The sequence below is a fragment of the Desmodus rotundus genome, chromosome 11, assembly GCF_022682495.2.
Source record: "Desmodus rotundus isolate HL8 chromosome 11, HLdesRot8A.1, whole genome shotgun sequence".
NCBI lineage: Eukaryota > Metazoa > Chordata > Mammalia > Chiroptera > Phyllostomidae > Desmodus > Desmodus rotundus.
This window is the reverse complement of record NC_071397.1, coordinates 60,354,983-60,382,675: the sequence shown is the minus strand read 5'-3', so window position 1 is coordinate 60,382,675 and position 27,693 is coordinate 60,354,983. Positions and strand designations below refer to the sequence as shown.

General features: G+C 39.2%; 1 protein-coding gene across 2 annotated transcripts in view; it reads left to right on the top strand.

Annotated features, from left to right (window-relative positions):
- Positions 1-27,693, top strand: part of PDSS2 (decaprenyl diphosphate synthase subunit 2) — a 241,908-nt gene that overhangs the window by 88,670 nt on the left and 125,545 nt on the right. For both annotated transcript variants that reach the window (XM_024551782.4, XM_045188650.3), the window contains exon 2: positions 15,363-15,497. In XM_024551782.4, coding sequence (XP_024407550.2) covers positions 15,363-15,497 — 135 coding nt within the window. The remainder of the gene's footprint in view (positions 1-15,362; positions 15,498-27,693) is intronic.

Sequence of the window (27,693 nt, the reverse complement as noted above, 5' to 3'; positions counted from 1 at the left end):
TTGAACTTGCCCATAAGAAGAAGGCCGCACTCAACTGCTTGTCCAGTTCTCAATATACCAAACCTATAATCAAGAGAGATTTCGAGATGCTTAGGAGAAATGAACTTTAGACATTTTTTCACACTTCCTACCTAAAAAGTACATTGTGAGCCCTAATTCTAAGCCGTCATTCCTTTTACTCTCTCTGTTTTAATGCTGCTGTGGTCATCATCTCTCCACGTTGGGTGAATATGGGCTTTGTAGGAAGACATCTGAATTGAGCCTCAGGTCTCTCACTTGTTGGCTCTATAGTTTTGGGCAGGTTAACTTATTAACTCATTCATCAAATATTCAATTGAATATCTGTATGTGCCAGGCACTATTCTAAGCACTGGGGATACAACCATGGACAAGTAAATATACGATAACATGGTTGCATTCTAGTCCAGGAAGAGAAATAATAACTAAAATAAATGAATGCAAATATGTAGTATATAAGTGATAATAATTGGTATGGAGAAAATAAACTATCCCTGTGAGCCTCAGTATTCTCATCAATAAAATGAGAAAAACTGCCCCTGGCCAGTGTGGCTCTCTTGGTTGGAGTGTCGTCCTGTGAACCAAAAGGTTACAGATTCGATTTCAGGTCCGAGCACATACCTAGGCTGCGGGATTGGTCCCCTATCAGGGCATGAACAGAGGCAGCTGATCAATGTTTCTCTCCCATCCATGCTTCTCTTCCTCTCTTTCTCCCTCCCTTCTCCTCTCTCTACAAAAAAAAAAAAAGAAAGAAAGAAAGAAAAAGAAAGAAAGAAAAGAAAAAAACTAGCACCACATAGGATGATTGTCAGGTTAGATACACTGGACCAGTGAAGGCTTGGGGATATACTAGGGTAGATGAGACAGTCTGCCTCCAGGTAGCTTGCTGGTAATTGGCAAATGAGGATTTCTTCCCAGACCCTTTTGACCTGCTAGAGTAGAGAAGTGCTGGTGTTCCCTGAGGATTAAATTGGCTAGAATAACCTGTATGTAATTTATTGCAAGTATCTCTCTCTTCATTCAGTTGGTGCCATCCTATTAATAATACACAGAAATAAGCACATAGAATATATATTCTTTTAACTGAGTAGCTCTTTAATCAGCTATTTTCATGGAGAAATTCACACTCTGCCCATTTTTAAGGAAGGGACCCAAGGTTTTCAGTAAAGAATAAAGAAGAATGTGATCTCCTTCTGTGAAAGTTATAATTTTTTGGACTATTTTAGAGGATTGACTGTCACAGACCACCATAAGGGCACACGGCCATATGCCACAAGCTGGACCTATGAAGATGCTCATTTCACTGCAAGACTCCTTGGCTGTCACGAAGACCCTGGTAAATTAAATTTCAAAAAAATGATTATTTTTTGTTGACATACATAATTTGAGAGATGCCACCCTTATAGAAATCCTTTCCCTTTATTACCTCTGTTGGTAGCTGCTTTAAATATCTGTAAGGTCTTAATGTCATTTGGGAGGCAGTGTTTGTGATTATGAGAGCTAATGGGTTTGCACTGAGGCAGCCAATCATAGGATCATTTCTCTGGTGGAAAATCTTTCTGTGGAAGATGGACACAAGCAGTGTGTGTCCTGCCGCCCATCACTTCTGATTCTCCTATGCTTCGGTCTCCTATACCTTGATTTCAGTATTGATTTTGGAAACATAAAGGAGGTTTTCTTAAAAATTTTGCCCTAGATTTCTGAACCATCATGTTGCAATAATACAGCTTCAGGTTTTGATTGTTTTTCTATTCTTTTTTTTTTAACTAAATTCTCCCGCTAAAATCCATGTTGTATTTCACTTTGCTCTTCCACCAACCTCACCCCAATTTGCTGTTGAGGTATTAGTTCTCTATAAAGTGTTTCATCATTTTTTCCCCAGCTTGCTTGTTTTCACTGCCTTCTCCCATCTGCTATTGTATCTTGTATAATTGAGTTCAGCCTCTTGATAATATGTTATGTAAAAGCCAAATTGTCTTTCCAACTTTTTCTGATGCAAATACTCTTAACTTTTGCACAATTGAACCACCTTCATTAGCTAATAGGACTGCTATGTGAAGTACTAAATAAATATTTATTACTTATGTTGAGATATTCTTTTTGATAAAAACATGCTTTTATGCTAACTGAATAAAACTACAGAAGGTTAATCTGAGAGTACTTCTCTTGCATTTGAGTGACTGTCTGTTGGAATCGGAACCGCAGGGTGAGCAAAGCTCTGAACATTAGGGAGCACTCGTGCACGTCTGGTTGATTTATTTCTGCACAGACGGACTGTGGTAGTGGGAGGTGTAATTCACAGCGCTGTAGCTCTTAGCCAGTGTCACTGCTTGAGTGGTGGTGTGAGTTTCGCGTGTCTGTGGAGCGTAATGATGCCTGTATTCCAGCCCTCAATTTTTCTGCCCCTTGGCTTCAACACTAAATTAATTTTTTTTAATGTGAACAAAGGGGGTCTGTATGTAAAAAATTATTCTATGAAATCATTTTAACAGATTTTTCAGTATGACCAAAATATTGTATTTTAAAATGGCCCTATTTTACTACATTAGTATTTTAAAATAAATCTTCAGTTACCATTTGAGCAGGGAAATCTTTCTGGGTTTTGTTTTTGTTTTTCTGATGGTAAATTTAATTCTAAGATGGCCAGCCTACATCTTGCTGCAAACTTGCTCAATTATGGCATTATTTTATACTTGTTTTTCATTTCCATCATTTTATTAAACTACTGGTGTTTGGTAATAACCATTTCTGAAAAGCTCCTGCTTGATTTCCCCCTGTTCAACAACCCCTCTGCCCTACCCCCATTCTATTTTTTCTTCTCTTACTTCCTTTTTTCCAGCGCCAGTCCTCTGCCACATGCCCATCAAACCTAATTGCAGCTTAGGGAGGGCTTTGGTGAGGCAGTTCCTTGGCCCAGCTGTCCCTCAGGGATTTAATTCGTGGGGGATGTACATGTGGCCCTCGAGCCATTTCAGTGGCTGCTACAGCTCCCAGATCCCAAAGGCTGGTCACCTCAGGCCCTAAAGTTGTTTCAAGTCCAGGGCAGTTTAGTCTCAGGATAGCTGTGGCAGGAATAATACATTTTGGGTCATTTTGTCAATAGAAATTAACCTCCAGTTATTCTGCTAATTTTATATAAAAATCTGTGACATGCAGACTATTTTTAGTCTCCCTCAAATTATAGTGCTTTAAAAAACAATTTCTATGAGTGTTAATTTTTTTCTTTTACAGCTGAGTAATATCATTATCTTTGAATTGTTAATTGTACATATGTTTTTTAATATCACTTCTTTGACAACACTTAAACTTTGGCCTTGTGTCTAAATCTTAGAGAATTAAAGGTGAAATATGAGATCTCAAAAGGTACCCAACCCAGGACTCGGGTTCATTAAATGTGGGGTAATTTTTTTCTTTAAATTAGAAACACAAATGTAATTTAGTAAGTCATTCACCTTCTTAAAATTCTATTATTTTTTAAGTATAATATTTTTTTCTCCAGACTTACAAAGAGATCTGTGCTCTGATACAATTAGAAAATAAATCACCCTTCATCTAAAAACCCATTGATAAACACTTGTTACCATTTGGGTGTATTTTCATCCTATCTTGTTTCTTTTCATTTTTTTCACTTTTTTTTTATATTTATTGATTATGCTATTACAGTTGTCCCATTTCCGCCCCTTCACTCAACTCCATCCTGCCCACCCCCTCCCTCCCACATTTCCCCCCTATAGTTCATGTCCATGGGTCATACTTATAAGTTCTTTGGCTTCTACATTTCCTACACTATTCTTACCCTCCCCCTGTCTATTTTCCACCTGTCATTTATGCTGTTTATTCTCTGTACCTTTCCCCCCTCTCTCCTCCTCCCAATCCCCTATTGATAACTCTCCATGTGATCTCCATTTCTGTGGTTCTGTTTCTGTTCTAGTTGTTTGCTTAGTTTTCTTTTGTTTTGGTTTTAGGTGTGGTTGTTAATAACTGTCAGTTTGCTGTCATTGTTACTGTTCCTATTTTTTATCTTCTTTTTCTTAGGTAAGTCCCTTTATCATTTCATATAATAAGGGCTTGGTGATGATGAACTTCTTTAACTTGACCTTATCTGAGAAGCACTTTATCTGCCCTTCCATTCTAAATGATAGCTTTGCTGGATAGAGCAATCTTGGATGTAGGTCCTTGCCTTTCATGACTTGGAATACTTCTTGCCAGCCCCTTCTTGCCTGTAAGGTCTCTTTGGAGAAATCAGCTGACAGTCTTATGGGAACTCCTTTGTAGGTAACTGTCTCCTTTTCTCTTGCTGCTTCTAAGATTCTCTCCTTCTGTTTCATCTTGGCTGATGTAATTATGATGTGCCTTGGTGTGTTCCTCCTTGGGTCCAGCTTCTTTGGGACTCTCTGAGCTTCCTGGACTTCCTGGAAGTCTATTTCCTTTGCCAGACTGGGAAGTTCTCCTTCATTATTTGTTCCAATAAGTTTTCAATTTTTTGTTCTTCCTCTTCTCCTTCTGGCACCCCTATAATTCGGATGTTGGAACGTTTCAAGATGTCCTGGAGGTTCCTAAGCCTCTCCTCATTCTTCCAAGTTCTTGTTTCTTCATTCTTTTCTGGTTGGATGTTTCTTTCTTCCTTCTGGTCCACACCATTGATTTGAGTCCCAGTTTCCTTCGCATCACTATTGGTTCCCTGTACATTTTCCTTTGTTTCTCTTGGCATAGCCTTCATTTTTTCATCTAGTTTTCGAACAAATTCAACCAGTTCTGTGAGCGTCTTAATAACCAGTGTTTTGAACTGTACATCCGATAGGTTGGCTATCTCTTCCTCGCTTAGTTGTATTTTTTCTGGAGCTTTGAAGTGTTCTGTCATTTGGGCCTTTTTTTCTTTTTTTGTCTTGGCGCAGCTGTTACTTAAAGGGGCGGAGCCTTAGGTGTTCCCGGGGTGGGGCGGGGTAATGCTGGTCGCTGCGCTGTGATGCTGTATGTGGGGGAGGGGCCAAGAGGGAGCAATAGCGCCCGCTCCACTCTCCACCAGATTTCAGCCTTTCACTCCGCTACCCACAATCAAACTGGGCCCCTCTGGTGCTGGTTCCCGAGTGGGTGGGCTTGTGCACACTCTAGGGCCCTGTGGGTCTCTCCAACAACCTCTCCTGTGAGGCTGGGAGCCTCTCCTGCTGCCGCCTCAACCCCCACTGGCGTTTTCTTTCTTTCCTTTTTTTTTTTTAATATATTTATTGATTATGCTATTACAGTTGTCCCATTTCCCCCCCCACTCCTCTCCATCCTGCCCACCCCCCTCCCTCCCACATTCCCCCCCTATAGTTCATGTCCATGGGTCATACTTATAAGTTCTTTGGCTTCTACATTTCCTACACTATTTTTACCCTCCCCCTGTCTATTTTCCACCTATCATCTATGCCACTTATTCTCTGTACCTTTCCCCCCCTCTCCCCCTTCCACTCCCTTAATGACAACCCTCATATTCTAGTTGTTTGCCTAGTTTGCTCTCGTTTTTGTTTTATGTGTGGCCGTTAATAACTGTGAGTTTGCTGTCGTTTTTACTGTTCCTATTTTTGATCTTCTTTTTCTTAGGTAACTCCCTTTAACATTTCATATAATAAGGGCTTGGTGTTTTCAATCAGAGGTCTGAGGCTTTATTTCCCTGCGCTGGACCCCTGGGTTACGCGGTCCCCGTGGTTGGTCCCGGTTTATCTGTGCACAAGTGTGGGGCTGCGGGGTGCTACCCGTTGCTCTGCCTGCCCCGTTCTCCGCCACTCTGAGTCCGGCCCTCTCGGTTTATCTGCGCGAATGCGGGGCCGCAGGGTCTGCTAGTGGTCGGACTGCCTGCCCCGTTTGTCCCACACTCTGCCAGTCTCAGTCCCGCCATGGCCACACGAGTACTCTCCACCCTGGTGCCCGTCTCTGCCCCTCCAAACGGTCTGGATGTATGTTTCTTTTTTATCTACTTGGTGTCGGACTTCCCTGCCTTTCGATTTTCTGTCAGTTCTGGTTGTGTGAGGAGGCGCAGTGTGTCTACCTACGCGGCCATCTTGGTTCTCCGGTATTTCACGTTCATTTTTTTTTAAACGAAATATTTTAAACACAGAAAAATACAAGGATACTTTGTAGGTTGAACACCTATATAATGATAACCAGATTTTAAATATGAATGATTTTCCATGTTTTTTCTAATTTTTGTCCTTGGCCTTGTTTATATTCATATATTGAAACATAATTGAGATCATATTGTGTATGCAATTTTTTATTCTTCTGTCTTGTTCCATTTAACATTCTAAATATTTTCTCATGTCATTAAAAAAAATTGAATGCTTTGTGGCAACACTAAATCTATTCTAATGTATGGACAGATTTTCTGTTTTAAAATAGTGATAATTCTATTCCTGCATAATTAATTTTCATTATACTTCCTCCAATCCTTTTGACTTAATTTATCACGTGACTTAAAACAGTATTTTTCAAAAAGCTGCCGTTCACCATTCACTAGTGGATCACAAAATCAATTTATCAGGTTATAGTCAGTGTTACAAAAAAGAAAAGATCAGAATATTCCTATGATTCTTTAGCAAAAACTTCAAATTGTTGTCAAATCTTTTGTTTCAATTATCTGTATTTAAATTTAAATTTTTTTAACTGGGGATTATTGTCACAAGCATTATTAGGAATCTTACCAGTCAACCCACCTCACAGATGTTAGATTTGACATCCATCTTTCATGCTTCCATTTTCTGGATTGATTTGTTGGAATTGGATATATGAAAGAGTGGTAGTAAAGTAATAAAGCAAACTCCACACCTCTACAAGAGTTAACACTGGAGGGAGTTCTTTCCCTCCTGGGTGTCTGGCCAGTGCTGATTCTTTCCCATTCAGTTTTACTTTGAGGTGCTTTGAGCTGACTCAGAGGCGATGGTCTCTTGAAGGCAGTACATTGTTTCCTTAATATTTGATTCAAATTTACCAAAAGATGGTGGTTTGCATCACTGGTATAAATTAGAGTGCTTAAGCATAAATCTCCAAAGTTCTTCCTCATGCCCCATTTTTGCCATCCTACCTCAACTCCCCATCTGGAACCACCCCGAGTTTCTGTTCCAAATCAGGGCAGCTCTCTCGTATGGGCACTGACGCAGCTGCCCATTCAGTCGGTTCTCCTAAATGAAGAAACAACACAGAAGCATTCCTATTTACTGTGTTCTCTCTAGTTAAAAGTTAAGGAATAGGTCCTTTAATCTAGCATAGTTCTCATATACAGTAACTTTTTGATATAGCTTTAAAATAAATGTCAGCATGCTTTTTAGAATGTATTGGGGCTTTTCTTCTGTCTGGCTGTTGCTTTTAAAGAAATCACTATGATTTAGGAAGAGGGACTCAAGACTTCGGAACTGAATGGTTGGGTGTGGCAAATGGATAACAGGAAAGGTGAGGAAAGTTGGGAATAGTGTATAACGGTCCTGTTTTGTGAGATATATGACATGGAGAGTCTGCCGCTCTACTTCTTACAGCTATTCATTCTCTCATTTGCATTGTTTGGGACACCCGCTCTGTGTCGGTTACTCTGCTGGGCGCAGGCAATCCGAAGATGACTAAGCCTGAGGGCCCTCACGGCTCTCACAGACTTAGGAGAGGGGGTACCTGTGAACAAATACTTAAACAGCAAGGCCAAAAGCATAGTGAGGCTGGGCTTTGGAGTCCAAATTATGTCCAAATCTTGACACTTCCATTACTAGTTGGCTGGTGTCACTAGTAATTATTTCACTTTTCTAAGCCTTCTCGCTAATTTTCCTCATCTATAAAGAATTTTACCAGTTACTGTGTATGGTTTTTGTGAAAATTAGAGCAAATATATGTAAAACAGCACATGCCTAGCATTATAGTATGTTGTAGTTGTTGTCTTTGTCATTGTTCCCATTTTATTATTCATTGTTTTAAGTGCCAAACTAGAGATTTATAATAAGGGCCATAAAAGCCCACAGAAGGGGCAACGACTGGCGCTGTTTCTGTACATTGCACTGTTACAGCCTCGGCCTTCAGTGTGCATGTACACCCCCACTTCTTTCTGGGTGTCTGTGGATACCTGTCTATTTGCTTGAGGACATACTATGTTCCTTCATCTTGGTTACTCATCCTTCTTCGGTCCCTTAAGTACAGGAATTCTCTAAGATTCCTTTTCTCTTCTCTTCCCTGCCCTTCCCTTCTTATCTCTTTTTTTTCTCTCCCCCAAAACTCATCTATCAATTCCTGCTGCTTCAGCCATCACCTCTGGAAGATGCTTCCCAAATCTATACCCACAGCATTTCCAGCTGCCTGCTGGGCGTCTCCATCTGGAAGTCCTTCTTGCATTCAGAGTTAACATGTCCAAAACTAACTCATTAATTCCCCATTAACTCTCCTTTTTTCTAGTCTCTGCTAATGCTAGCATCGTCACATGTTTGAAACATGTTTGAATCTTAAATTCAGCCCTTATGTTTCCTTTAGCGATTGCTCCCTTCCAATGTCTCCCACATGCGGTCAGTTGACCACACTGTCCTATTTCACCTCCATTCTGTTGCCATCATTCAACTTTTCCTTCCCACCCCTGCTGCCGCTGGCCTAATTTAGGCCCTCATTATCTCTCACCTGGACTATTGGAAGGAGCTATTCCTAACTAATCTTTCCTCTCCTTTTTACTGTGATCCTGCTGTATTGGTTCTGGAAATAGCTGTGTCCTCCTCTTTTTCTCCAAACCTTCACACACAATTGTTTCTTCTTCGAAACACCCATTTTTCACTTCCCCTCTCCACTTCAGGTTTTATGGCTCCTTCCTCCCTGCCCTTTAGGTCTCAGGGAGGTCTCTGGGCTCTCCTTCCCCCCAGTTATGGTAGTTGCCCGTGCTCTGCACTCTCACAGCCCTTGTTCATGCCTCATCTTATTAGGATTTTTAATCCAGACTGCATTATCCGCACGAAGGAAGACCGCAGCTCAGCAGTGCTCATCATCCTGTTACCCTCTGTCTGTTTAACACTGCGCCTGACACATAGTAAGCATCAACAAATTTGAGAACACCAACCTTACCATTCCCCTAGCTAGCATCCATTGTTTGTTCTTTTCAGCCATGCATGACTTCACCATCTTCTGCATATGCTCCAACTTGTCGGTGTCCCTTCTTAAGAGAGGCACGGAATATAAATCGGGTGTTCCAGGTGAAGTGTGACCTGGACTACGTGAAACATGTTATCTCTGTAGATTTAGAGCCCTGGGTTTTTTAATGCTCAGGAGCAAATTTTCTTGTTCTTATGGTTGTGTTTTTTTTAAGGGTGTTAATGAAGTGAATTTAAAGAAGAGGTGTTTTGGAAACAATTATATAATTTACTCAAGCTGTTAATCTACTCTCCAGATTGTTAACTACTCTCTTACGTGAAAATTGCTGGTTAGACAGTATGCTTTTCTGACCGCTCTCTTGATTTCTGCTAACCAGTCCACTACGGTTGCTTTTCCTGACCTTTTCAATAATGCGTTTGGAAAGTGGCAAGTGTTTTAATGATATGTGATGTTTGGGGTGGGAGCTAGGGAGAATTTCTTACCTGTTGTTATTTTGGGGGGTGGAAAAGGAAACAATATGTGTAGGAGATTATATATGCTAGTAAAGCAGGGAGGACTTTGAAAGATAGAAGGAGAAACAGAGTAGAAGAAAGAGAAATAGGAGTTGAGAAAAAATAGATGGCAAAAAAGTAGTAAGAAAGCGAACGTGCTTCTCTGATCATTTGATCACCCACCATGCACTCCGACAGTGGTGTCTGCTTTACTCACACTGCCTCTTCCACACGATGACTGTGGAAAGCAGACATTATTAACCTCATTTTACAGAAAAGGTGGCCATGTGAGTCACACACTACTGAATGGAAGGATTTTGCAAGCCTGTTTCTAAAGGAGCACTGTTCTAATTTGGCTTAGCAAATAGTCTTGTTCATGAGATGAAGCAGATGGAGAGTCACTATAGACTCGAGAGCCAGTTGGCCTGGGTTCGATTCCTGGTTCTATCAAGGCTCTGATGCCTGCTAGCTATGGTACCTAGGCAAGTTGCTTGATCTCTGTGTCCCTCATTCTTCTCCTCTGTAAAATCAGGATAACCGTGGTACCTTCCTTTTGGAGTTGCTGTGAATGAATTTTAGTTAATATACAGTAAATGGTTAGAGCAGTTCATGGCATATACGAAGTACTATATGTGTTTGTTGTTGCTGCCACTGCTACTGCTGCTGCTGCTATTTGTGTGTATGCGTCCCCTGTGAAAGGTCTCATCTCTGAGAGGTCTGGAGAAGGTGTTGTCAGAACTGTTACCAGGGCTGTTTCATCAGCCTGACGTGGTCAGACTTACCTCAAGGTTAGCCTCTTAGGGTTCCTACTGTGTCATCATGTCCTTTAGCCCTAACCAGGCTTAACCCTGAAATATGCACCCACACACGCATGCACACGTGCACACGCTTGCACTCACATCCTCACCTTCCTCTTTTCCCTTTCTAGAATTAGGAGCCAGTGTAGACCCTCTCTTTAATATTGTTATACAGAAATGGAAGAATAACGAGTCACCTTAGGTGACACATAAATAAGGATAAGTAGCACAAGTTAAAATTTGTAGTTTAAAGCAAAAAATTTACAAAAAGCTCCCATTTTACATTCTCTTTTTCTAAAATAGGGTGCCTCCTAGCCTCCCTGTGGTGAAGGTCTGTAAGATTTAAGCAGATTGTTGCATGATAATAAAGAGTTTTGGACATCCCTGATGGTTGTTTCTACTGTGATATAGCTTAATTACCTTAATTTAACTTCCTTTCCTAGGAAATTAGAACTTAATTTTAAAAATCATTAACCCTTCTAACATGCAGAAGATCACTGACTAGATTGAGGAGAAAATATGTCAAGAAACAGCTGTAACTTACACTGTGCAGAGAGCCTGAAGCTCTCTCTCTTTTTTAAATATACTTTATTGATTATGCTATTACAGTTGTCCTAAATTTTCCCCCTTTGTCCTCCACTGCCTGGTTCCCCCATTCCCTCCAGCAATCCCCCACTCGTTAGCTCATGTCCATGGGCTGTGCATATAAGTTCTTTGGCTTCTCCATTTCCTATATTATTCCTAACATCCACCTGTCTACTTTGTACCTGTCAATTATGCTTCTTAATCCTTGCACTTCCCCCCCCTTCTCCCCCTTCTCCCTCCCAGCTGATAGCCCTCCAAGTGATCTCCGTATCTATAATTCTGTTCCTCTTTTGATTGTTTCCTTAGTTTGTTTTTTTAGATTCACTTGTTGATAGTTGAAGCTTTCTCTTATTTTGAAACTAATGAAACGGCAAGAAGGGGCCCTTTTTGAAAATCCTGTTTGGAGTCATGAGGAACAAAGATTTTTCTTAAATAGTAGACTAACTCATTAACTTTGGATTAGTTAACATAATTAATTTCAGTTGATTCTTTGTTCTAAATTCACCATGAAAGTCTTAATAATAAATGAAGTATTATAATACAAATTTTGAATGGTTTTTTACCACAGTCAAGAATTATCTTTGTGGTGACTCAGTGGATTGAGCGCCACCCTGTAAACCCGAAGATCTGCTGGTTTGATTTCCAGTCAGGGTACGTGCCTGAGTTATGGGCCTGGTTCCCAGTTGGGGCGCGTGACAGGCAGCCACACATCAATGTTTCTCTCCCTCCTTTTTTCCCTCCTGTCCCCTCTGTCTAAAAGTAAATAAGTAAAATCTTCAAAATATCAAAACATATAAAGGGTACACAGTGCAAAGTCCCCTTGCCACCCCAGCCCATAAAAGACCACAATTATTGTTTTTGTGTGTTGATACTTTACATATTACAAGTAATATTGATTTTCTTTATCCCACTTACTCCCCTACCACAGTGAAGTGGGTCATAGAGCAGATATATTGCCTTGTTACAAATGAGGAAGCTCAGATGCCAAGATTCACACACTAAGCACAGCCTGGATTGGGACCCCCTTTCAGACACTCAGCAGGGCGTTCTGTTCACCAGATGAGCCCTCCTGTGGCTCAGTGGAAGGGACCCCACTGTGAACCCCTCTCTAGAGTGAGCACTCGCCTCTGGCACTGACTTAACACTTTAGCAAGACTGGAGCTTTCTCCCCAGAGGCCTCTCCTCTCCACCTTCCTACCCTCTCCCCTCCTCTCCTCTTCCCCTCATCTTCTCTCCTCTCCTCTTTTCCCTCTCCCCTCCCCCCTTCTCTTCTCCTCTCCTTTTTATCTCCCTCCCCTCTCCTCCCTATCTCTCTCCTTCCTCCTCTCCCCTCTTCTCCCCTCCCCAGCACAGCTGATTCCCTGAGCAGTGGGATGTGACTGAGCCAAGGACTGTCCCACCTACATTCTTGCAGCATCTGGGAAAACTTCTGGAAGCCAGTGCTTGTGCAGCTGAGACTCTTCTTGTGTCTTCTCCGTATCTGCCTGGTATCTGCCCCAGGGCCACATGACAGAGACTTCTGTTCCCTGTATCTGTTTTGCTACCTCTACCAGGAAGCCTTCCCTGATGCCCTTTGATAAGAACCCACTGATGCTCAGTTGAGAAAGATCATCTGGGTATTCGTGGGCTCATTCACCTGACCCTCACAATAGGGCATGAGACAGGCATGAGGAAACTGAGTGAGGCTCAGAGAGGCCAAATGACCTACTCAAGATGACCCAGCAGGCAAGTGACCCCAGTGGTGCTTAAGCCAAAGTTTTCTCATGATAGTTAGCATGCTTGGTCTACTGTAGCAGGACACCTCTGTGGACTGCCCACACCCTTAGCTTCTACCTACAGGCTCAGGCAGTATGTAGGGAGGTTAAAGTCATGGGTTTGGGCTAAAGGTCATCATGCTTCTGACTGGTGCCGAGGCCTGACATTGGCACTTACTGGCTCTATCATTTAGGGCACATTTCCAATCTTTCTAAACTTTGCCGAGCTGAGAAGTGGAGATAAGATTTGACTACAGTGTCCTTGCAAGATCACAGCACACTGTTAGAAAATGAGACCCCACACACAGCACAGCCGTCTCAGGGCTTGGTGGGGTATGAGCATCAAGACTATCTATGATGATTTTTAAAACTTACTTATTAAATCCAATTCTCTTCTCTTGCTCCAGGCATACAGAGGCCTGGACTCACCAGTCTTTGAGTTGGGGTCGGTGTTTTGCACAGAACGGTAGACATTTTGAGTTGGGGCTTGGAAGATCTTGTCAGACAAACAAGGGAGAGGCTGCTAAAACCAGCAGGTGTGAGAGTGCTGGGATTTTCCCAAAGTGGTGGCTCTTCCCATGGCCTGGACCTCGCAGGTGCTTGAGGAGGTGTGGGGAGAGAGAAGCTAGAGAAATAAAGAGGAACTAAACCTGGACAGGAGGTAAATTAATAACAAAATTGTTTTTAATCCCCATGATGGGGATCTAGGGCTATTTTAGGAAGGAGGGAAAAGAAACAGAACTTCCTGGGTGCCTCCAGCTACCCCCCCAGCTGATTGACAGCAAGAACAGCATTTTCATTGAATGAACTCATCTTTGTTTCCCAAAGGCCAGTTTTCTTTATGGATAATTGTTTCCCCTAGGTTTACCAGTCTGCCCTTTCCACTGAGAGATCATTTCAGGTAAAGATGATCTCATAAATTTGGGAATAGAAACAATTAGGAACATTCAACTGTAAATTCAGAAAGGTTTTGATTGGGAGGAAGGACTAAAACACACACAAAAAACAAGAAAAAACTCCAGAAAGCTGTCTTTTTAGCTGGGCCCATCTGCAACACAGCAAAATCAATGGATAAATTTATTACTAAAACTATGGAGGAAGGACATTCTCTAACGTTTATATTGAACAAGAGATGGTCCATAGAAAATAACAACATGGTACCATAATTTCTAGTTTTTCATATAGAACATGTCACCAACATTTGCTTTGTTTAATATGCCATCTTGTTGTATTTTCATGAATGTAAAAATTTCTAAGTGTATCCTACTTTCCCCAGGTCTTGCCAACCTGTGGGTAGTCAGGGTTACATTGAGCAGTAATAACTCAATTTTTTCAGTTTTTGCTAGTGATCAGCAGAATAATGCCCCTCACCCAAGATGTCCATGTCCTAATTCCTGGAACCTGTGAATATGGTAGGTAGGTTACATGGCAAAGGGAAATTAAGGCTGCTTACTAATCAGCTGACCTTAACAGGAGATAATCCAGGTGGCCCAGTGTAACCACAGTTGTCCTAATAAGAGGGACACAGGATTGTCAAGAGTTGACGTGACAATGGAAGCCGAGGCCTGAGTGATGTGGCCACGAGCCAAGGAATGCAGGCAGACTCTAGAATATAGACAAAGCAAGGAAATGAATTCTCCCCTAGAGTCTCCAGAAAGAAACACAGCCCTGCTGACAGCTTGATTTTATCCTTGTGAGACCCTCTGATGTCCAGAACTGTAAGACAATAAACCTGTGTTATTTTAAACTGGAAAAAAAAAGAATTATATTTGTGTATTGTTTACATTTGCTGCAATATGATCTACTTGATTATTGCTCATGAGCATTGCTCTAAATATTGATTTATTATATTACCCAGAGTTTTCTTTCTTTTTTAAATGATGCCATTTATTTCTTGTATGACAACCATTTGCAATACTTAAAAATAAAGCAACAACAATGAGAAAAAAAATAAGTGTGTTCCAAGAAAGTATTCCTGGCCTTAGTTGTAGTTGTAACTATAAAAGCTCAGTCCTCATAGCAAAAAAATAGGACATTCTGAGTCAGAGCCTCATTGTTGCCTAGAATCGTAATACTTTGCATAAATAATAGGAAGTGGCAAGATACTTCCTCATGATATTCATTTCCATTTTACTTCTCAAGCACGTTTTGAGTCATTTGGATTATGTTTGATCCCTTCATTCTTTGAGCTGCTTCTCTAGCTGTGAAAACTGAAATCATTTTTTATCACTCCCTTTTACCACCATCACCAAATAATGTCTCTTTATCTAAGCCATGTAGTCTATATTTGTCTGAGTTGCTGTCAACTACCACAAGCAGTTTAAAACTATGGGTTCTTCTTGTTATCAGAGCGAATGGTTAATATTTCAAGGTCGGGTATAACCCAGAAAGCAGAGAAAGCCCGATCATCAAGCTCGCAGTTTGAGATTGTGACTTTTACAGCCTTGGGTTTCTCTACTTGTTTGCTGAACTCATTGTTTCCTCTTACAACTCTTTCTTCCCCCAATCCTATTCCTTTTCAACAAGTTCCATTGTCTGATTTTGGAAGTATGGGCATATTTGTAGCAGTTTGCTAACATGATCCGACTGATCTTATGAAAGTATATTAATCTTATCTTTTTATTTGTTGGCAGAGGGCTTGTACAAGACAGCCGGAATAACCTCCAGTTGAGGGGCTTGGTGGTGCTCCTTATTTCTAAAGCAGCTGGGCCGAGCAGCATGGATGCTTCATGTCAGAATTATGACATGGTCAGTGGGATCTATTCATGGTAAGAAATTAGTCTTTTGACATTGCTCTCTAAATTGTATTTTCTTATTCTGAACAGTAGTGGTAGAAGTCACTGTTTAGTTCTTTATCATTCACTAAATGAACAAGTAAAATATTTTGTAAAGTTAAAAAATATGAATTTTATTGTTAACAAATCTGGTAATGTTGGCTGCTCCATATATAACTGGTAAATTTACCCATATCTACATGACAAAGACTTGTGTTACTGCTGTCCATGGGCAGGTAAGACTTTCTGTTCATTACTGCCCCTCCCCCTCAGGGTGCCATCATATCTCTGCAGAGACCTCTTTGTCACTCAGTCCAGCATTCTTGATTTTTAAACCTACTTGAACTGATATGTAGTTGTAAACTAATAATGTAACCACCATTTTAGCAGATGTAATCTACGTCAGTGCTATATCATTTCTTTATTTTGCTTATTTTTATGGTGAAGAGTTTTTACTGAAGTTACTGGAGTAAGAAATTTTTACATCTCACACATTTAGATTAAAAATAAGTTTATGATATGTATTAGTCACATTTCTTGCATCTAAAACAAACTTCAAATTTCATTTTGTTTTTAAAAAAATTACTGCATATTTTTTAGTAATAGTATATCATCAATAACTTTATTTAATCTTTGTAGAATGCTTGATACTGGGTTAAAAGCCTTTATAGAAGTAACAGTCTGCAGGTGAACTTTAGCATGTGAAATTAAAACTACCCCAAGAAAAACGTGTGACCAGGAAATTTTTCTGGTGACAAGAAGCATTTCTAGAAACTTTGACTTATGGCTAATATACGAGGAGGGGATCCCCCCCAAAAAAACAAATTATCTTCTGGAGGATGGGCACTTGTAGTACAGGCTTTCCCACTAGATGAGTGTTCTAGGAACCCATCTGGTGCAGTGCACCAGCTGGCTCTGTTGTGAGAGGCTGTGTTCTGCTTCAGTGAATTTTTTTTGAAGACTTTTTCAATGTGTTTGCCCATTTCACGAAGGGTGATTTATGAGCACATCTGCCCACACTACACTGAGTGTTCAGCAGTTTTTGACCAAAAGTGGCATGACCCCTGTGCCCCATCCTCCCTATTCACCCAATCTGGCTCTGAGAGACTGTTTTTTGTTTCCCTGGATGAAAAAGCCCTCAAAGGGAAATGTTTTGCTGATGCGGAGGAGGTGAAACAAAAATGGGAGAAGCACTAAAAGGCATCAAAACTGACAAGGTCAAAAACTGTTCTGAGCAGAGGAAAAAATGTCTCCTTAGGTGTATTGCATCAAATGGAGAATACTTTGAAGGTGGTTGAAGTTAAAACACATAAGAATAAATATACAATTTTTTATAAATAAATTCCATTTTGGGGAGGTGCCCCTTCATATCTCATTGGTTTAATTTAAAACACAATCCACCTCTTAGATTTTTTTCAATTGCTAGTGGTCTTATCCATACATGTGTTTTTCCTGCTATATTTAAAAATGACTGTTGCATCTTAGCTATGAAGTCCAGTGATCTTCCTCGTTAATAAGCAAGCCAAATTATTACTGTTGTGGCTGCAAATGACCCACTCCTCCAGCCAGAATAATTTTTTGCAGACCTTTTACCACTTATCCATATAAGTATCTTTACTAAAAGAGATTATCCTGGGATCATTTTTAGTTCCTACTCACTCTGGAATAATCTATGTTTTATAGTGCTTTGTAGGTTGCTGATCATTTTTATGACAGTTATCCCATTTGATCCTTGCAATAATTCTGTAGGTAAGAGTTGCTAAGATACTTATTTTACTCCTGAGAAAACAGATACAAAAATCTAGAGACTTTCTCCAAGTGGCACAACTGGCAATTAAGAAAAGTTGAGGCTCTAACTATGGTTTTTTCCCAAATCTCATGTGTTTATTTTCTTGATTCCATTCTTCTTTTCTAGTCAGATATAAATAATTTATTTCACCTGTAGGTTGGACTAATCATTAAGGTAATATACCAGAAAGGGCCTTCTTTTCGTATTTCTCTGAAAAACTCCTGAATTAAAAGCAACTTGGTAAATCTTTAATACATTTACATCCTTCCCCCAAAGTGTTTGAATCAGAGGTCAAACTGTGCCTTATAAACTCTGTAGAAAGCTGTTGACTGAGTTTAGTTGGAATAACTGGAGAAAACACGTGAAGATCCATAATGAATACCAATAACCTGTTAATCCCTGGAAAGCAAACAGACTTCACATCACCTTGAATCCCATGTATTTCTGTTTCCTGTTAGAAAGGTGATTTTAGTTTTTCAAAAAACCAGAAGTCTCAGAGCACCAAATCTGGGCTGTAAGTGGGGTGAATCACCTGGGCGATTTGATGTTTCTCCAAAAAACTCTGCACTACACGTGATGCATGAGCGGGCACATTGTTGTGATGAAGCTGCCAATCACCAGTTGCCCATAGCTGAAGCCTCTGAATCATCCGAACAGTTTCTGCAGAGGAATGTTCAAGCTTAACGTGCAAAATTTGATGCAGATTCATTGTTGCTCTCCTCACTCAGTTGTTTTGAATGCCACGGCCACACAGTACACATGCTCACTCAATAGTGTCCATGGCCCCCACTGACTCATACAGTGAAGTCATCATTGTTCACGCATGAGCATTCCAGTCCACTCTCCTTGGCTGCCAGGTTACATTGATGTCATGCACAAACCATTCTTTATGTTAACAATGGCTGGTCTTTTTCCTGACAGACCTCATGTACCTACAGTGCACTGTGATGTGACCTAGTGTTTCAAGTTTCTTATCTAGCCTCTAAGTAACACCTGCATCACCTTATGAGCCTTCACAGGAACATATGCATTTGGTAGTTGGTCATGGTAACATGAGGATTGTAAAGAACTTTGCAAAAGAGTAGGTGTTGCATTATGAATATAAAAATTTTCCAAATAATATAAATGGGTTTCATACCCAAGTGTATAGAATCCATAATTACATTTAGGGAATAATCCTGGTTTCAGGCTATTTTCTGTAATCAAACTTAATCCAGTATGTCATTGGTGATGCTTTGGTGTTTCATACACTTTAATGTGAAAACATAATTTGGCATAGTACTATGAGAAACCATTAATTTCTCTATCACTGAAGACATTTGTTTGGCTCCTGCTTTCTTAATTGTTCAAGTGTAACTTTTGCTGGAGGTTTGTATCTGTATTGCCACAGTGAATTATTTAACATTTGAGGAAAGCACTAACTTGGGAGTTTTTTTAATTTACCTCCGAACTACTGGGATTTACATTGTTCATGTTTTTCTCTCATAAACTTGACTTTGATGTCAGATAATGGATCCTGAGTAAATTACCTAAGGGATCAAAGTGAGTTAGGTGGCCTCTTTTGTTTGGCCTAAGGATATAACTGATGGATATAAATTGTAGATGTGTCTAGTGAACTTACCATATGGCCGAGAGAGGCAGAATTTAGGTAAAAGTGTAATAACTACATTTTGAAAAACAGGTAAGAGAACTACCTTTATAAAAATGCACTATAAAAATGAACCATAGCCTTTTGCCAAGAAGACTATGATCATTATGTTTATCCCACCAATTCTGAGTTTAAAAATCGGTTACAAAGGTTATCAGTCAAAAAATTTACTAAATTTAATGTAAAAGTATCCCTAGCCACTTCTGAGAAAATAAGTTTATAATTTCCTGTTCTGTTAATGATAGGATACGTCTGTGTACAAAAAGCAGATCAGTACAGTTCCAAAACATAACATTTCAAATTACAGACTTCTCTAATATATCATGATTATTAAGTTTACAAAATTAGGTGAATTTTTTACTAATGGTTTATCTTTCTCAGTTTTTTAGCAGTAGTTGACTCGGTGATTTCTCATCTAACTAGCACTTACAACGAGACCACATATCTTCATCCTGTTTTCATCGCCTGAAATTTTCCAAAACTTCTTGTTAATTCTGGTGGGAGAGATTGACAGAAGTTTGCCAAACACATTTCCTTTTCTTTCTCAGTATCCCGCTAGACTGTATTTGCCAGCTTTATACATCTCTGTGTCTCGCCATTGCCTTGGACATACTATTCATTTAAATCTTTAGATGACTGAATCTTCTGTCAGCATAAGTATTAGACCAAAATAAACATTTGAATCACACATTTACAGTATGTGCCTTTTAGAGTAGTTTAACACGGACCATGTCTTACAGTGCCTGACTGTACCGTATTATGTCCTTTGCTACCTCCATTCAGGATGTGAGCTGTAATCAGACTCCAAAGTACTCTTCATGGAACAGTCTTAATTTTTTGACTTAGTTATTATGTAAAGCAATATACAATGTGACATTTAAAGAAGGAAAAGTATTAGTGGACTATCACAAAAAAAAATACAAAAAACAAAAAATAACACTACAAAAACCATTGCAGATGTTTTTAAAAATGCTTTAAAGGAGTCACAAATAGCTGTTTATAGTGGTCACCTCTGGGGAGAGGCAGCTGGCAGGGGTGAGGGGGGGGATATTCATTGTATGTCCTCTTTAGTGGTCTGAATTATTTTTAACTCTGTTTCAAGTGTCTTGTCTAGCCTCTAAGTAACAGCTGCATCACCTAATGTTTTACTAATTTACACTTCTTAAAAACTGGTTAAAAAACCACAACAACAAACTGGCTGATTGAAGGTAGTCAGCATAGTCCTGTCACTAGAAGGAGGGCTGCACAGTCCCCGAGCTGATCTGAACTTTTTATCTTTGACAAGATTAAATATCCTATGAACATGGGTAAACTATAGATTTTTTTTCCATAAAGAAAGCAGGAGTGAAGCAAAACGATGTCTTTAAATTAGCTTTCTTAGGTTTACCATCCATGTTAAAATTGACACCATCAATTTCTTGTGCTAATTCTTTTACAACTCAGTGTATTAGTCAATTGATTAAGGTTAAATTAATGATAAAAATGTTAAGGTAATTGTTGGACTTCAATAACTAATCACAAAAAAAGCATTATAAACATAGTAAGTTAAATCTCTAAAACAAATTTACTGAGTGTAACATTACTTTCTCCTCTAAGGGAAAATTGGTGAGGCTTGGTGTGCTGTTATAGAAAAGTGGTAGAATACTTGGAGGCCTATATGAAATCTTAATTTAAGAAAAGTAGTGGAGAACATAAGAAGCTATGAATGGAGCAAGTTTGGGTTTTTTTAAATAAATTTTAAATTTAGGGAATTGGTCTTGGTCTCAGTTGAAGATATTATAGTTCATAATTTATCATTTTAATGTGGTACTCATTAGCTTCTGATGACTTCTATTAGAGTAACAATAGGTTGTGACTATCAGTCATCACCTCACATACTAGAATTTGTCTGGCACTTAAAAGTGCCAAACAGAATTAATGAACTGCATTTCCTTTGGGGATTGATCAAACCAAAAAACACCTTAAAAATGAGGCTTAAGTAAGAACGTGTTGATCATATGATTCATTTCAGGCTCAATTATATTAATGTGAAATAATTAACATTAAATATGAAGCATTTCATATTTAATAATGATAACAAGAAACTGTTATCATTATTTGATGATGATGTGTAAATGCACTAGAAAATAGCAGAAGAAATCTCACCTACCTGATAATGACCGTGATTGGAGGGTATGGGAGGAGGGAGATTGGGGAGTGGGTAGGCAAAGGGGAATAGTCAAAGGGAACTTTATTTGTAATGCTTCAGTTTTTTAAATAAAGAGAATCTATTCATATTATTTTGTATAATTAAAATAAACTTCAAAATTAAAAGAAAATTCTATTTCTTTTAGAAATAGAAAGCAACGAAAGCCTATTTAAGAAATGTGTCTTTTGTATGACAAGAACCTGGGACATGGAGAATGCTTATTTAAAGTGATTATGCTGAATAATTGAATTTAGAGTAGGCTTCTGTAGATAAAGATATTTTAGCCTCTTTTCAGAGAGATCTCAAGAGATGAAAGCATGTACAGTTTGGTTACATATTCCTATTGATTGTATTCCACTTACAACAATAAAAATAAATTCCAGATACAAATCTAACAATATTACTAATTCATTACAACCAGTACTTATTTTCTTCATTAACTTTTCATTGTTATTTTCAACTTACACAGATGCACAAATGCAGCAATTATATGTTGAACAAGAAAGAGGAAGGCTTTTTATGTTTAACATACTGTACATCACAAGTCATTACTTCACCAGAGCTGTTGGAAAAACAAAGTAAGATCAGCCTCTTACAAAACAGTGTAATTAATCATCAAAAGTAGGTGAGCTCAGCTACTAATTTTCTCAACTGAGAGTTTCTCATACATAAACATCTTGCTATAGATTAGCCTGCCTGACTACATCACAGCAAAAAACAAACAAACAAACAAACAAACAAGCTGTATTATTTTGTTAGTGGTGAAAAAATTAAAATCTTTTTCTAAAAGAAGGCCTAGTTGTTGATTAGTAAGAAGCCACAAAGACAATGTCCACTGCCTAATTCTGCATTTTAAACAGTGTTTGGTTCTTGACATTCGTCATAGTAAAATGTTAGTTCTATGCAGAAGACTTATAGTCACTTAAAATGTGTAATGGCAAAGTTTGCTTAACAGCTTAATGCTGATCCTTTGAACCCAAACTCAAGGCACCCCCAGTGCAACACAGTGTGGTGTAATAGAGACATGGGTTAAAGGCCAGAGATCTGGGTTCTTGTCTCAAATATGGAACTGATCAGTTATTTGACCTTACACAAGCTGCTTAATCAATCTGTGGTTACTCTTGTATAAGATGGGGGTAGTAACGGGCTTCAAAATCAGGGAACCTAGTAGCACATATATCCAGCTAGGTTTGAGTAATGTGTGGTCCAATGTAGCACATTAACCAACTCTTCTCTGCAAGGCACAGGGCTGAGAATTGAGGGAAATGCAAGTATTAATAAGAAATAATCTTTGACCTCAAGTAACAGGGTAAGGAAACAATTTATGCATCTAGCAGCCTTCTGACACTTCTGATGCCATTCCATTTCTAGAGCTCTATTTGTGGAACTTAACTTCTAGAACTATAATCATATTCACTGTTGGGCTAATAATCTGCCCATGTTCACTGGCCACCCTTTAACTAAAGACAAATAGTCCTTAATACCACTCAGGTATATGCTAAGAGAGAACTGGCATCTACAGGTGGCTTAGTGCCTGAGGAACTCCTTCCTTACTGTGCCCTTGGACTTTTCTTCTCTCTCCTGGATTGTGCAGCTGGGTGGTGGTGGTGGTGGTAACAGAGGCAAAAGAGCAGATTCTCAGGTTGGTTATCTCTAGCCCTGGCATCCTTCCTCTCTGTTGTTACTGGCATCTTGAATCACCATTTTCTATGATGTTTTCTAAGATGTTCCTTATTCCCTCCTCTTCTGCTCAAGTTTTAAAGATTTTAAGTGGAAGAAGATATTTTTAATTCTTGGTGGTGTTCCATTCTCTACAGGGTTAAATACAAATTCCTTAGCTCAGCAACAATCACTTCCTAGCCAGCCCTAGAGTAACTAGTAAAGAGGGTAAAAGTATGATCATGGTTTTTCCTTGCTCACCAAGAGAAGGGTGGGTGCAAAGGAACGGTTGACCTAATAAAATTATTTGGGCTCCATCAGGAAGGAAGTGGGTCTGTGGGGTGCAAAATTGGGGAGAAAGTAATGATTAAGGACTGGAGGTCATGATGATTCCTATCATGAGGTAGTAAGGCTGTGAGAGAGCGGAGAGGTTAGGAGATTGTAGGTAGGATCAATACAAAGTAGGATATTTGAACCGAACATTTCAGAGGCAGAACAGCTGTGAATGGTAAGTTCCAGTTCTGAGAGTGGAGTCCATAGAATGTAGAGGAGGTTGAGTTGAGTAGATTGACAAACTATGGGGTGGACAGTTCACGTGATTGAAGTCAACCAGGAGAACAACAGAACTGAGCAAGGTGCCAAAGACTTCAGTGAATACATGGTGCCAGAGAAGAGGAGTGATGGCAGAAAGTAGAGCTGGCATCAGAGAACAGCGGTTTTCTCAGGATGGTGAGGAAACAATGAGAGCACTTGGTCCCACCTCTCAGCTCCTCAGTTTATGACTTGTACGAGGTTAAGAATAGCCCCTTACAAAGATACAGGGATTTGAGTACCCCAGGAAAAGTTGTGGCTCAGAACCAGAACCTAGAGGGAATGTTCTGTGAATTTCTAGAATATGTAACACATTGTTTTATAAAGACTGATTTGTGTGTGTAGTTTTCCATGGGGCAGAATATTCTAGAGGTCAGAGCCTGTGTTTTAGTCATCCTCCAACCCAGCACCTCTTCTACCATGGACGCTTTTATTACATTTTGTGTCTTGGGGCACTTCTTGTCTGTCTAGTAGTAATTTGTATACCTGTCTTATCCCTCTCCTAGATTTGTTTATTCACTCATTGACCAGTTCACTCATTCAACAAGCACTTGTTGAGCACCTGCTATGGGCAAAGCTGCCTTTAATAAATATAGAGAAATAATCATTATTACTATAGCTAACGTATCAAGTTTTCTATATGTCTGGTACTATTCTACGTGCTTTATATATATTAACTCCTTTAATCCTTACAATTATTAACAAAAAATCACTTTTCTTGGGAAACAGGCTTAGAGAAATGTAATAACTTGATCAAGTTTGTCGTATAGGTAGATGGCAGGGTTGGGACTGAGACTCCATGTGACCATAGAGCCTGTGCTCTCTCGGCTACTGTCAACAGCCTCTGGGTTAGGACGCCCTGAATGCTCACACACTGCCTCACTCAGTTTGATATCCCCAGCCCTGAGCACAGGTCTTTGTGTTTGGTGGTGGTGAGTTGTATAGTGGATAGAAACCAAGTGACAGAGTTTTTCTTTGGCCTCCAAAGCCCTAGCACCATGGCAGGCATAAAAGTGCTCCATCGATTATTATTAGTTTATTAAGACAAAATGTCTTTTTGTTTTGTGGTTGAATGTGGATCATGGTCACACTCTATACAATTTTTAAAAACTTTTATGTCTTTAGGCTCATCTCTTACTGCACATTTCCTTTCACAAATTTATTCTTTATCTGTTGAGGAATACAGATACCTCGTATTTTCTTTGATAAAGAAACCTTTTTTTTTTTTTTAAATAGACTTGTGCTGCAAGCAGATGTTCTGTCTAATGGGCTTCCTGTATAGACAAAGAACAATGCATGTTTCATATGTCATTAGTCCTGAAATGCTGAGTGCTACAAATTTTGATGTTGAAAACCATTACATTCATACTTACTGGAGACACTGTTTCAAAGAAATACCTGGATAATTATGCACCTACGAGATTTGCTGCTGTCCACGGGTAATTTACATCTGCAGTAATAGGAAGCTTCTCTCACTCTATTATAATTACTTACATATTCATTGCAAATAATAATGTAATGGATTTTTAGAGGCTGTGCAAAAGAGAACCAACAAACTGAGAACGCAAAACAAGTTTCCACCCCTTATTTCCAAAGCTGTAGTTAATCCCTTGAACAGTATCCAATACTGTAGAAAGCTGGCAGACTTTTCTTTGCAGCAGGCTATGTAAAAATGTTTATAATTTATAGCTTATTATGCCATGCAAATGACTGTGTTCTCAGTAAAGGAGAGTGAGAAAATATGGCGGTGAAATTACTTAACTCCCCTTTGTTAGTTGTTTTCTGGCAACAGTGGAAGGATACTTTGTCCTTAAAATGCATTTCTGTATTTAATTTTATATCGTTCAATTTAGAACTTTAAAAAAGTAGGAATTTACTTTTATCTGTCTTTGTAGATAGGCTAGAACAATCTTAATTTAACAAAAACAAGCTGAAAATTAGAATTGTCAGGGAATTGGAATAGTACTAAATTATTAGGGTTTAATTCAATTTATGGCTTTAATTTTGCAAAACGTGTTTTCTTTTTGACACAGCTGCAATGCTTAATAGACACCTTGTTATCTTTAAATGTACCTTATGCAAGTTTTGCTTTAGCGCTTTGGCTGGAAAGTTAATCTTCCTCAGGAACAATTAGAGGTGTAGGCAAGGTAATTTGGACCTCTCTGTAATCTCTTAAATATATCCACCCATATTAGGTCTTTCCTTAGCATTTTCTAATCTTATTGCTTCCCCTCCTAGATTCATAAAGCCCCTAAAGTCGGGTACCACATACTTTTTTGTGGTTTACATTCTCTCTGTGCCTGACACACTACTAAAAATGTATACTAAATAAATATGCCCCAGACCATGACCTTCATTTTGGTGGGAAAGTAGCACCTCTGTGAAGGACTAGCTAAGGCTCAATTGTAGGTGCTGTTCCTTATAGGTGGGCCTTCAGTCATGTGGGAAGTTCGCTAAGAGAAGCAAGTGAAAACACAGGAACTGTTATGTAAAAGTCTACAGACTTTTTCCTTCCAATTCTTCAGCCCTAAATGGAAGGTGGGGGACTGTCTACTGAGTTTATATTTCCCTGAAGCTGAAGAGGAAAATTTTATGTTTAAATGTTTAAAACATTTAAAACAACATGTTTAATTTTTCTATTTTCCTCTTTGGTTTAGAATTAATTTAGAAGGTGGATGCTTTGTAATACTTAATCAGTTCTTTTTCATTACATACTGTTTTTTCCCATAAACAGAAATAATCAGATACTGAGTATCTTAAATGGGAATGATTGTATTCCTACAATTCATGTTTTTTTTGAGAAATAATGTATTATTAGAGAAAATAGGATTGTATATCAATATCAATGCATTATTATTTTTATTGTCACTGTCCTTTTCAGGGAACTTTTGCTGTAAAAATTTGTATTTTACAAACACATTAAAATCTTCTTTTCTACTTTAAACCTTTTTCTTTAAACACTACAACAGCCTTAAAGCCATCTCTGATTGTTTCAAAGTTAAAAAAATGAGTTCGAAAAGTAATTGTGTTTTCTTGGCTGCTTCCTTTTGGGTAGAGGCCTGAGATGTGCTGGAGCCCAGCCCCTCTGGGTAGGAAGACTGGGTGCCTGGAGCTGCTCTCCACTGGCCCCTTCTGGCCTCATATTAGGTGTGTAGTGGAAGGGATGGCTACTACTGTCCTAGAAGCCTTGATGAAAAAAGGGGAGAAGGAGGAGGGAAATTAGCCAGTGCAGATTTTGTGGTGATAACCTCCCAGACTCTTTCCCACCTGGGAGTCCTTTTGCTATCTTCTTACCCTCCTGTTCAAAAGAGTCTGTTTACCAAACACACTTGACATGTGAAAGAGTGACTATTTGATTTTCTATATTTTTATTAGGTATGTTTGTAACTGACAGCCTGAGCATCTGATGACCATGAAATAACTACTACTGTCACATCTTATTGATAAGTACAAAACTAAAGAAAATTGACATTTTTGTTGACAGATGTACCTTTATCTAGGGGTGAATGAATGGCTTTCCATAGACGTTTTGGAAAGAGGGAAATAACTCGCTCTGTGAAGAATTCTTTATCTACTGTGAAGAATCCTTAAAGATCTGGGGAATCCAGGCAGGAAACCACTGATTTAGACAGTATCATTAAATAATTAGTCATCAAATATTGTTGCTATAGAAATGGTGACCATTCCTAATTTAGTGCCATTTTCAAACAGTAAAAAGTTATCCCCTTTGTTATTGTTATAAATGACAAGTATTGTATCACAAGCTTTCACTTTTACCCATGGAATGGGATTTGGAGATGTAACCCAAAGCCCCGATGGTTTCCAAGCAGAGTTCCCCTTCTGTCCTAAAACTGGGAAGTCAGGCAAGGTTTTCATCCATGTACCATGGAGAATGCATGGTCATCCAACCTAAAACTCATCTTTACATTTTGAGATAAAATAGCAGGTTTGTCACACACACAGAAAAAGGCTGTATTTCCAGGGTCTCTATAAAAGTCTATAATTCAGCCTGTTAGCTTATGACTATTTGTTCCCCCCTCCCTTCCATTTTGTGCCTTTCTTTCTCAATTTGTCATCCTTTATCTCTTGTCACACTCTTGTCTCATGTTTTCCCCTCCTCTGCTGGTTGTGCTTTTTGTCTTTAATCGAACACCATCTAGGAATACCTAAACCATCTTAAATTCTCCAGAATAAGGGAGAAGCGAGAGCAGATGAATCAGTTAGTCCTCAGGGTGGGGGGAGGAAAAGACACACTGACAAAACGACCTCTCTGCCAGGCCTCTGGGTGTCCTTCTGAGGTGGGCGCCTTGTGTCC